Source organism: Aotus nancymaae, unplaced genomic scaffold, assembly GCF_030222135.1.
Source record: "Aotus nancymaae isolate 86718 unplaced genomic scaffold, 86718_ANA_hifiasm-v0.15.2.pri h1tg000011l, whole genome shotgun sequence".
In the NCBI taxonomy this organism is placed as follows: domain Eukaryota; kingdom Metazoa; phylum Chordata; class Mammalia; order Primates; family Aotidae; genus Aotus; species Aotus nancymaae.
This window is the reverse complement of record NW_026988422.1, coordinates 55,302,519-55,315,371: the sequence shown is the minus strand read 5'-3', so window position 1 is coordinate 55,315,371 and position 12,853 is coordinate 55,302,519. Positions and strand designations below refer to the sequence as shown.

Here is a 12,853-nt window from a genome sequence, read left to right as displayed (position 1 = left end):
CAATGAGCTTTTAGATCATTTTAAGAGAAGCTCCGTGTATGATGTACACATACGCAATTGTTACTATGTTCCTTGCTATCTTTCAATCAACATGGTAAGGAAGAATATTATTCTGTTGACATTATTTTGACTTTTTTCCAAGTTAGTATTCTAAATCTCCTTTGAAATCTACAATGAAGCATCACAACTTTCCTGCTATGTGCACTAGCCCCTTGAGATGAAACTTCACCCACTATGGATGTTCTTTGCAACCCTGCAGAGTCATCTAATCACGAATGATTTCAACTTGTTCTCTTCAGATTTCATGAAAACCTCAATCCCCGTGGGTGAAAAGCAAATGATTAATTCACAAAGGCATCCAGCTGGCTGTTAACCTAAAATTTGTGTCTCTTCATTTGTTTTCAGCTCATTTGCTGTTCCTTAGCACAAAGCTTCCTGCTGCCGTGACAGGTGCAACACTAAATTCTGGTTTAAGATTTTACAAGCTTGCCACTTAGGCTTCTAGAGGAAATGAAACAAATGAAACACAGATAACAGGAGGATCTCTTACCTGTTGCTTGTTGTTGGGTGTGTATGGCAGCATGGTAGAAACATGGAACATAATTTCATAATCTTTGTATGTTGTGTACAGAGAATGGGTTCCAGTGGAGTCAGCTACAGTTAAAAAAAAATATAATGATGAGATGACTATAACAGGAAAAATAATTCATTTAAGAGAAATACCTCAAAAAAAAAAAAAAGAAAAGAAAAGAAAATGATTTAGGATGAAAAGATTCTAGACAAGACAGGTGTTCTTCCTATTTTTTGTACCTGATCCTCTTTGACAGTCTAGTGAAGCCTATGGATCAGATCCCTTCTCAGAATACTATTTGTAAAAGTATAAAATAAAACACATAAGAGTTCAAAAGAAATCAATTATACTGAAGTGCATAAGCATCAAATAATTTTAAATATGCTAAAGATTTATATAATAAGATTTAGCAGTTGGTCTAATATCTACTATAATTCTGAAGACATGATAAACACAAGCACTCTTGAGATATCTGTAACAACAAATAATATGAAAATATCTGTGCTTTCTGTTGGCAATGAAATCACAGGTAAATGAATTACTGTGGTTTACTGCCTATGGCCATGATTAAAGGAAATGCTAAATTTCAACTTGGAGTCAGTGAAAATAAAGAAAAAATTATTTCCCATCCAAGTTCACAGACCCCTGAATTCTGTCCACACACCAAGTTAAGAAACTCTTTTCTAATACTTCCAATTCAAGCAAGAGACCCGTTTTGTTCTTTAAAAAAAAAAAAAAAAAAAAGACAGTAATTTAACAATACCATTAATACTGAAGAAAAAGGTGCACAGCAATGTTTAACAATTTTTTTTAAGACAAGTATATTGTGCTTTCACTTTCCTTTAGGAAAAAAAACCTCTACTGCCTTAATCTTAACGACGTTTCAGAATCAATGTGCCCACAAATACCTGGAACCTGCAGGAAAAAGTTACTAACTGCCCAATTGAAAGGGAATATCCGTTTAGACTTGAAGGACCTGGACTTAGGGGTTGCAAAACAAACAGAACTACATTCATTATGGGTGAACTCATTTGAGACCCCTTTTTTTTTGAGAATGGAGTCTCGCTCTGTCGCCTAGGCTAGAGTACAGTAGTGAAATCTTGGCTCACTGCAGCCTCTGCCTCCTGGATTCCCATCTAAGTTCACAGACCCCTGATTCTGTCCACATATCAAGTTAAGAAACTCTTTTTGATATTTCCAATTCAAGCAAGAGACCTGTTTTGTTCTAAAAAAAAAAAAAAAAAAGACGATAATTTAACATGACCATTAATACTGAAGAACAAAGGTGATGAGTCCCAGCCTCAGCCTCCTGAGTAGCTGGGACTGCAGGTGCACACCAGCATGCTTGGCTAATTTTTGTATTTTTAGTAGAGACAGGGTTTCACCATGTTGGCCAGGTTGGTCTTGATCTTCTAACCTTGTGATCCACCTGCCTTGGCCTCCCAAAATGCTAAGATTACAGGCATGAGCCCACCACGCTCAGCCTCAACCCTATCTTTTGAGGACCAAAACACCTGATTGCATTTTAGAGAATGATGCTCTCAGACAAAGTCTCTGGTATATACCAAGAGGCAACAGTAGTTCTTAAAACTTAGTATGCACAGCATCAGCTGGGGAGCTAGATTAAAAGGCAGATTCCCAGGGCCCACTCCTCAAAATACTCCTCAGTGAGTATGGGGCCTCACAGGGGAATCTATTGTTCATAGACACTCCCAGGTAGCTCTAATGCAGTAGCTCCACTGCCTTTAGGTATGGCCCTAAGAATAGACTACAATTGTGGTTGCAGACAGCTTTCTAAAGATATTCTAGAGCTCTGAGTTTCAAGCTTGAGCTTGCTGGAGAATCTTAATTTTGAAGCTGACATAAAATGTGAAGGCTTAAAAACAGCCAAAAATAGAACAAAGCAAAGACTACTTTTCAAAAATTGGAAAACTATGTAACAACATATAAATATCCAAGAAAAATATCTTCTAAGTATTAATGATCACCACTACAAAAAATCTGTATTACCACAACAAATGATTCAATTGAACTATTTAAGACAGGTCTTGAACATGAAGAACTTATCTGTTGTCAAGGACCCTTTCTATAAATATCTATAGAATAGATTAGTACATTTTAAAACTTTACAGGGAATGTGTCATCATTGATGTGTACTTATACATGTGTTTTGAGTCAATTATAAGTTAAATTAATGAACCAGAAAAAAAAGACTGTCATTGGTATTCATTTATTACATTGTGCTTTATATTCCTGTATAGTTCTAAAAGGATTACTGCCAGAAAGGAAAACTGCTGGGGAAGACTACACTGAAGATCATTTGTTTTACTACTTCTAGCCCCTTCTCTCTGTCCTCTGCATGTCTCCTTTCACACAATGTATGCTACCTGACAAGCCTTTTTCTAAGGTCTTTTAGATTTGTAGAATTTGCTGATAATTTTCAACAGTTTGGAAACAGTTTCAAAAGTTTCAGCGATGAAACTAGGGCTAAAATAATGAAACTTTTCTTTTGAGAAGAAAGGAATTCCAAAATCCTGGAATTACTATGCACATCATAGAGGTGCTAAACTTTACCAGAAAGAATGCAAAAGGAATGTTTGTTATAAAGAAATAATTAACAAACAGACAACCTACAGAATGGGAGAAAATATTTATGCAAACCATAAACCCAATAAAAGACTAATATCCAGAATCTCTAAGAAACTTAAATCAAGAAGAAGAAAAAAAACAAATAACCCCATTAAAAAGTGGGTAAAGAACATGAACACACACTTCTCAAAACAAGACATACGCTAAGCCAATGAACATAAAAAAAATGCTCAACATCACTAATCATTGGAGAAATGCACATTAAAACCACAACGAGGGAGAGAGATCCAAGATGGCTGATCACTAGCAGCTCGGGCTCCTAGCTCCCAGTGAAAGCGCAGAGCACGAGAGGACGCCACACTTTCAGACGAACATTTGTTGCTCACGGACCAGGAGATTCCCAGCAGAGGAGCCCCACGGGTCGCCAGGGCGACTCTTGTGGCCGGCGTGGCGGTTTTGCTGGCGCCTCAGCGCGCCAGTTTTTGGTGCAGAGTCCGGAGATTCCCGGGCAGAAAAGCACCATCAATCTTAACACCGCTATTTTAGCTGTCGCAGTGGACTGCTCAGATTTCGGCGCTGGGAATCAACAAGTTGGATGTCCGCTCAGAGACCTAGTTAGAAAGTCGGTAATTACAAAGACGACAGACGGATAAATATATAATGAAGGGAAGAAATCAGCGTAAAAAGGCAGAGAATACTCAAAATCAGAATGCCTCTCCCTCTACAGGGGATCGCAATTCCTCATCAGTAACGGAACAAGGCTTAATAGATTACGAGTGTGTTCCAATAACAGAAGCAGGCTTCAAAATGTGGGTGATAAGAAACTTCTGTGAATTAAAAGAACTTGTTCTAACCCAATGCAAAGAAACTAAGAACCTTGAAAAAAGGTTTGACGAAATGTTAACGAGAATGGACAATTTAGAGAGGAATATAAGTGAAATGATGGAGCTGAAAAACACAACACGAGAACTTCACGAAGCATGCACGAGTTTAAACAGTCGAATTGATCAAGTAGAAGAAAGGAAATCAGAAGTCGAGAACCAGCTCAGTGAAATGAAACGAGAAGACAAGACTGGAGAAAAAAGGATGAAAAGGAATGAGCAAAGTCTCCAGGAAATATGGGACTATGTGAAAAGACCTAATTTACATCTGATAGGTGTACCTGAATGTGATGAAGAGAATGAATCCAAGTTGGAAAATACTCTTCAGGATATCATTCAGGAAAATTTCCCCAACCTGGCAAGGCAGGGTAATATTCAACTCCAGGTAATACAGAGAACACCACAAAGATATTCTTCAAGAAGACCAACCCCAAGGCACATAATCGCCAGATTTATTAGGGTTGAAATGAAGGAGAAAATACTAAGGGCAGCCAGAGAGAAAGGTCAGGTTATCCATAAAGGGAAACCTATCAGACTTACAGCAGATCTCTCAGCAGAAACCCTACAAGCCAGAAAAGAGTGGGGACCAATATTTAACATCCTTAAAGAAAAGAACTTTCAACCCAGAATTTCCTATCCAGCCAAACTAAGCTTTATAATCGAAGGAAAAATTAAATCCTTTGCGAACAAACAAGTACTTAGAGACTTCACCACCACCAGGCCTGCTTTACAAGAGCTTCTGAAAGAAGCATTATACATATAAAGGAACAACCAATATCAGCCTTTCCAAAAATATATCAAAAAGAAAAGAACATTAACACAACAAAAAATTTACACTAACTAATGGGCAAAACAGCCAGCTAGCATCAAATGCCAGTATTAAAGTTATATATATTCAAATTGGATAAAAAGCCAAAACCCATTGGTATGCTGCATCCAGACCCATCTCACATGCAACGATACACAAAGACTCAAAACAAAGAGAAGGAGGAAGATTTATCAACGAATCAGAGAGTACAAATAAACAAATAAAAAGCAGGAGATGCAATTCTCGCCTCTGATAAAGTAGACTTTAAAGTAACAAAGAGCAAAAGAGGCAAAGAAGGACATTACATAATGGCAAAAGGATCAATGTAATAAGACGAGCTAATGATTTTATAGATCAACGAGACAGAAAATTAACAAGGACATCCAGGACTTGAACTCAGACCCGGAACAAGTAAACTTAATACACATTTATAGAACTCTCCACTTCAAATACATAAAACATACATTACCATCTCACACCTATTCCATAAGTGACTACATAATTGGAAGTAAATCACTCCTCAGTAATTGTATAGCATTTCATAGGTTTAAATGAAATATTGGTTGGCTGCTCGTTTGTTATTTTCTTCCCTTATTCCTTCCTGTTTACATCAAGTATAATTATTGGTATAAAAGAGGTTTTCAATAGCCATTACTAAACTGCATTCTAGCCTGGGCAAGAAAGCAATACTCCCATTCTCTCTCTCTCTTTCTCTTCCTTTTTCCTCCTCTTCTTTATTCTTTTTCTTTCAAAAAAAAAAAAAACCACAATGAGATACCATTTCATACCAGACAGAATGGCTATCATTCAAAAGTCAAAAAATAACATGTTAGCAAGGATTTGGAGAAAAGAAAATATATATACACTGTTAGTAGGAATGTAAATTAATACAGCCACTATGGACAACAGTATGGAGATTTCTCAAAGAACTAAAACTAGAACCACCATTTGACACAGCAGTTCCACTACTGGGTATCTACTAAAAAAAAATAAGTTTATCAAATGGCACCTGCACTAATTTGTATATTGCAGTACTGTTCACAATAGCAAAGGCATAGAATCAACCTAAGTGCCTTTCAATGGAAGGACTGGATAAAGGAAACATGGTACATATACATCATGGAATAGTATGTAGCCATAAAAAAGAACATCATGTCCCTGGCAACAACATGGATGCAGCTGGAGGCCATTATTCTAAGTGAATTAATGCAGAAACAGAAAGTCAAATACTGCATGTTCTCACCTACAAACAATGGGTACACATGAACATAAACATGAAAAAGCAGATACTGGGGAGTCCAAAAGTGGGGAGAAAAGTTGAGAGGAGAGGTTGGAAAACCCTACTTTACCTCAAAATCTCCATCTACTAGGAACTATGCTCACTATTTGGGTAATGGGTTCACTAGAAGCCCAAACCCCAGCATTATGCAATACATCCATGTAACCAACCTGCACATGTCCTCTTGAATCTAACTTTTTTTAAAAGAAGACTGTTTCCTATATTACTAAAGAATAAGGCATCCAATGTTCTTATTTTGATATTTTTAGTGACCATGAAACCCTGAAACTATGAAAGTTTAAGAGAATGACTGTCAGGAAAATGTAAAAACAAAAAAAAGTTTTTTTATCTGGTTGAAGAGTGTATTGAGCAATCTTTAAAGGGACAATGTGCTTGTATAAGAAGGATGAAAGAATGATGCTACTTCCTATTTGTATAGAGCTTTAAAACTTAATAGGTAAATGCAGGCATTATATAGGTCACCTTGACAGTCACATGATCTGCCTCCAAATCACACCACCAGTGAGTCCACTAATATGGTCAGCACTCTACAGTTAAGTCATAGAAAGCAAAACTTCTCATATTCAAAGCAGATGATAATAATGCACTGAATAATTGAGGAATGGTAAGAATATTATTCTCAGTCGCTTTGAAAAGGTGTGATAACATCCTACAGTAAGTATTTCTATTTGAAGACAGTATGAACAGGTTGGTAAGTTTGTAGAGCAGTTTCAGACACAGCCAATGTCATGATCATCCTTGACTTCTCCTTTGCCTCAACTCTTTCGCTTTTAGGTAGTCTAAAGGTTGGATGATAAAGGTGTATGTATGTGAATCTGCATCAGGAAAAAGTAACTAGACTTTCATATAACTATTTCCTGGTAACTAAAGGATATATTTAAGAAAAGCTACATGAAGAAAAAAACCTATGCAACTTGGTATTTAGAAAGTTCCTTTTAAATATATGTGAACAAAAAGAGAAAAGTAATCTCATTAACTAAATGCATATAAACTAATAAAGTAATAGAATAAAGAAATCTTACTCAGCTGGGCGTGGTGGCTCGTGCCTGTAATCCCAGCACTTTGGGAGGCAGAGGCGGGTGGATCACAAGGTCAGGAGTTCAAGACCAACCTGGCCAAGATGGTGAAACCCTGTCTCTATTAAAAATACAAAAATTAGCTGGGCATAGTGGCGGGTGGCCTGCAATCCCAGATACTCAGGAGGCTTAGGCAGAGAATTATTTCACCCTGGGAGGTGAAGGTTGCAGTGAGCTGAGATCGCGCCACTGCACTGCAGCGTGGGTGACAAAGCAAGACTCTGTTTCAAAATAAAAAGAAATCTTAGGCTCAGTTTTTAACTTCCTTGCCACTATAGAACATATCAGAGATAAGACAAAATCACAGCTATGTTGTGGGTCTGATCCTTATCTATAGTTTGAAATATTGTAATAGTCAGCTGGCTGCTGGGGACCACTTATTCAAGACCCCTATGGAAAAGACAGATACAGACAGGTCTCACTCTACGTAACCTTGCCTCAGGATAGGGGCCAAATATTCACTTTGTGAACAATGGCATGTATTCAGGAGAATGCACACTCTGGATCATGTGGTACACTATTCCACTCACAAACTAGAATTCCACCTGCTCTGGCATCTACCATATTTATTAATTTTAAAAAAATGAATCCATAGTGATGATCAGGAGATACATTACTCTATTTCCATAAGGATGGGGTCAAAAAGCTTTTAGTACTTATTGCAGGCAAATTCATACAGAGCTAGTTTAAGGAATGTGTGATTGTGCATGGTTATGTGCCTGAGGATCAAGGTTTCTTAAAATTGCTAAAATATTGAGAGAAAAGAACAGAGCTAGTATGAGGCTGGTACTTAGGATTAGGCCACTAATATTTTCTACCTACTGTTCACATTGCAAGATACCTGCAATTACCTGGATTCCTGACTTGGAAGTAAGATCTGAATTTGAATGCCAATAGCATCATTTGCAAGATTACCACAAACAAGTCACTTCACTTCTCTGCTTCTTGATATTTTTCAGGTTGTGAGAATTAAGCAAAATAATGCATATGAAAGTGGCAGCCCATAAAAGATGCTCAATTAATGTGTTAGCTGGAATTTAGAATCTTGTGCAGTTAAGGTAACAAGTGCAGTTTCCTTAAAAACAATCCTTGTCTTCATTTGTCAGTCTCTAGAAGTCCAAATAGCCCTTTGCAGGTGCAAAGCATTTAGCAATGCTAGCTGTCCCTTTCCCTATCAAAGTTTATATTCTGAATAAAGAAGAATTTATTTTCTTTATGAAAAGTCTTATATCTCTTCTAAGACCCTGAATCTCAACTGCATTTTATAACACTACTAAAAAATGGAGGAGACAACAAACATTCACTACATTGCAGCAAATTATTGAAGGCAGGGCTCTGAAGGAAAGCTTTACAAAGGGCTTCTAACTCTCTTGTGTACTAACTTGCCAAATAAGCCTCAGTCAGGAAATAATTTCCCATAATAATCTACGTGGCCGTGCTTGGTGGCTCGCACCTGTAATCCCAGCACTTTGGGAGGCTGAGGTGGGTGGATCACTTGAGGTAAGGAGTTCGAGACCAGCCTGGCCAACACGGTGAAGCCCCATCTCTACTAAAAATACAAAAATTAGCTGGGTGTAGTGGTGGGTGCCTGTTATACCAGCTACTTGGGAGGCTGAGACAGGAGAATCACTTGAACCCAGGAGGTAGTGGTTGCAGTGAGCCGAAATCGTGCCACTGCACTCCAGCCTGGACAACAAAGAGCAAACCTCCATCACAAAAAACAAAAAATCCATGTATACAGCTAAAAATGAGGATGGTCTCCAGCTTTCAAATAACCAACTGCTTGTTGGGAAGTTTATTGTTGTATTTGTTGTAGTGTGAGGGAATGGTAATTACCTAGGTTATATCATCCAAATAAGGAAACAAAAAAGACGGAAAAATCCTCTACTAAAAATTTCTTCACTGCAGAATTGTTCGTCTGTGACATATTTATTTGCAGCTTGCTTGATACAAATCCTTATTTCTGAAATGTGGAGATGGTCTTTGTACAGATAACTGGGAAAAAGAAGAAATAGTTCAATAGTTCATTACTCCCTTTCCGGAGCCTCTCCTCGTTTATGAAAGTACTAAGATATCAATATGATCATAATGTATGACAAGTAGAGCTATCTCATGAGCTGGTTTGGGTACTGTTAGCCCAAGGGCTTAAGAGGGAGGAAGACATAGGCTAAAGGCTGGTCTTGGGGCTTTGCTGTGCTTCATTCCAATTTATGCTTTCTCTAAACACTTCATTACCCACACTATTGGGATCTGTACTACTTCCCTAACGCTTACTAGCTACCTAATCATGGGTATGTTACTTAGTCTAAAGAAGCCAATTCTGTAAAGTGGGAATAAATGGTATTTCAGCAGGTTTGTGGGAATTAAATGAGACGGCACATACATCAAAAGTATCCGGGACTTCTGCTTCTAGCCATAACACAGTGCTTGATATACCATGCACCGTGCCATTGTGAATAACTAGAAAAATTGATATAATACTTGAAAAACTGTTTGCAGACACTGGACAATAAGCGGTACTGGATAGTGATATTTGAGAAAAAAGAATAAAGAAGATGAGCCCTATGATCCCTGAGCTTTCTACCTTGAGACACTGCTGGGACAGTGACACAGAGCAGAGCACAGCACTGAAGGGGAAAGTCAAGACAGACTAGAGTTCAGGAAGTCTGAGGTGGCTGGTATTTGCTAGGCAGAATACCAAAGAGAAAGAAATTTCAGATGAAAGGTTCAGAAATCTATATAGGGGTCCCTTTGAGTCTTGAGTTGGACAGTAAGCTGCAAATGCATAAATTCCAAAAGCCTAGCAAAGACAAAATTTTAGGGAAAGAACAACTACCAAGGAATTATGAGCCAAATCATTCTACAGTTCACACTGGGTTGGGAGACATTAGAGTTCTGAGACAATTGAATATGCAAGTATTGAAGTGCAAGAAAAGTCATGTCTTAGTAGTACGGCTAAGTTAGCCAGAGTAAAAGCTACTCTAGGTATGCTTTAACAAAGCTTAAAAAGTAAGACTCATAAAAATCACACTGTTCTGCAACTTCACTGCCTGCCAAAACAAAACTCAACACTTAAAGAAGATAACAAATTTAAGACACTTGACAATGAAACATTTACAATATCCAGTATCTTATCAAAAACAACCAGACAAGTGAGGAAGTAAAATGTAACCCAAAGCAGGAGGAACTCCATTTAAAAAAGGAAACCGAAAATGAGAGAAATGATGAAATTAGCAGATGAACATTTTGAAACAACTATTATAAATATGTTTAGGGATTTGAAGGACAGCATGAACCTAGTGAGGCAAGAATAGAAGACGTTTAGAAAGATTATCAAATGCACCTTTCAGCCCTGAAACACAGTATCTTAAATGGAAATTTCATTGGATGGATTAACAATGAATTAAGACACCATGGAAGAAAAGAAAAACACAAGGAGCTTGAAGATATGTCAACAGAAATTATCCAAACTGAAGCACAGAAGAAAAAAAAAAAGTTGGGGGGGGGGGGCGGGAAAGAACCAGGGCCTCATTAACTCTGGTACACTAGTGAGTGATACAACATACGTGTAATTGGAGCCTCAGAGAGCAGGGAGGTAAGACAGAAAAAAATAAATAACAGCAAAAAGTATTTAAATTTGATAAATACAACAAATCCACAGATTCAAGTGACATCTACAGTGGGAATGATCCTTGAACATTTGTTCTGAAAAGCACTTTTTTAGAAAAAGAATTATATTCAAAGTTTCTTGACACAAAATAAAGTTAGATTAAGTGTGGTGAGATTACATCACAGCACATGGAACAAAGTCTTATCTCTAGTAGTATCATGCCCAGTAGGTGGCAGCTTAGGTGTACAGAGGCTGGTTGCTGCCTACTTTGGTAGTCTGTTACTATTTAATGCAGGTTTAAATGGCATGGTGAATGGAATCCTCTAGTTTTTGTCCCTATTAATAAGCTTGGGGTAAAAGATATGATTTTGTATACTGTTTTCTTAGGGGCTTCAGAGTTGGAATAATTTCCTACTTTTTGTTCATTTTAGGAAATGTCACATTTTAAAAGGACAGAAAAGGATACTTTTCTGTGACTCCTTCTCAGGAAATATAACCTGAAAGGTCAGACATGCCTCATAAATTTGAACTACTTAAAGGACAGTAGTTCAGTGAAAAAGAATCTTTCCCTGTTGAATGTATTATATAACTCTAAAACTACAGTAAGAGGCTGTTTGCTAATCCAGGGTCATCCCCCTCTAGCCTTTGCAGTTGTTGGGATAATTGGGCAAACTGTGCACAAAGTGCTTATTTTGTGTATTCCACTGTTTTACTACATGCCACATCGTTTAACGATATCCCAGCTATACATTTCTCGCATCACCCTTCATCACAGATAACGCACAATCTTATCAACTCCCAATCTGACCATTCATTTCTAGTATCACTGGGCTTATTACACATTCTCTTCCCAGATCCCTTCAATAATTCTTTGTGGTAGTGATAATTTATACAGCACAACAAATGGGGGCCACATGAATGAACTGTACATGGTGAATATCAGAATACCTGGATAAAAAGAGTTTGAGGGGATATTGAAATTTAACATCTTTATGCAGTTGCAAGCAGAGTATAGAATGTTAAAATAATATTTAAGTGGCTAGGCTATTTATGGGTTTTAATAGTCTCTCTTGCATGTCGTTTCCAAGTTGGCAACAGCAAAACCATGGCAACAGGAAATTCTTCCCTGCAGTGGAGTTTATGAATGCTTTTCTGTTTTCATGACTCAATTCCTTATTTAATTTCCTGTACAGAAAATCAGAGAGATTACTATAGACTGCAATACAGATGTGCTAATCCAAAGACCCTCTCAAAGAAAAACAGATCACAGGTGTCTATGGATGAATTTAAAAATAAAATTTAAAACTGCCTTCACACAGACACATAGCAAAAGTCAACACACTGTTTGGTTAGTCCCAGCTAACCAAAATAGATATTTGAGAATGTTAACTATTTTATTGACAACTTGGGAACTCGGTGTAGACAACCTTTTAGGTTCATGTACCATAAACAGACTGTTTCATTATCATGCTTTTAATCAACACATTTTATGAGGTAAACTAAAAGTGAAGCTAAAAAGCCTATTTTCTCAGAGATTAAGTTAGACTGTGAATAATAATAATAGAAACAAACAAAAACCCTAGATATGAAAAAAACAAAAACAAAGGCTGACTACATAGATGAACATGAAGACTATGAAATGAATTAATGGAAGCCAAAATTTCTAGGCTTACACTTAGATGGTTGTAAGTTTCTAGAGTTTTTCATCACCCTAACATTTGGCTAGATGTAATGAAATTTAGGCAATGCTATCCAGTGGCAATTCTGCGTGATCTGTGCCACTGCCCTACTCCATCCACACACCTCTGACAACTTTTTTTTTTTTTAACAGTCTAATTCTAGCTACTTTGGTTATGATCTTCAGCTGTTCTGGTGCTACGTCCTTCCTCTCTGGCTTTCTCTCCCCCATCACCAGCAGTTTTCTGCAATAAATGGCAACGTTGTTTTACAGATAATTTAGCAGATGTACAATGGCACAGCAGGAGGAAAATAAGCTAGTAGGAGGGTGTAAGTATTTC

At 37.4% G+C, this 12,853-nt stretch overlaps 1 protein-coding gene across 13 annotated transcripts in view; it reads right to left on the bottom strand.

Moving 5' to 3' along the window:
• Positions 1-12,853, bottom strand: part of SIPA1L1 (signal induced proliferation associated 1 like 1) — a 385,273-nt gene that overhangs the window by 76,880 nt on the left and 295,540 nt on the right. For all 13 annotated transcript variants that reach the window (XM_064374995.1, XM_064374996.1, XM_064374998.1 and 10 more), the window contains one exon: positions 551-654. In XM_064374995.1, coding sequence (XP_064231065.1) covers positions 551-654 — 104 coding nt within the window. The remainder of the gene's footprint in view (positions 1-550; positions 655-12,853) is intronic.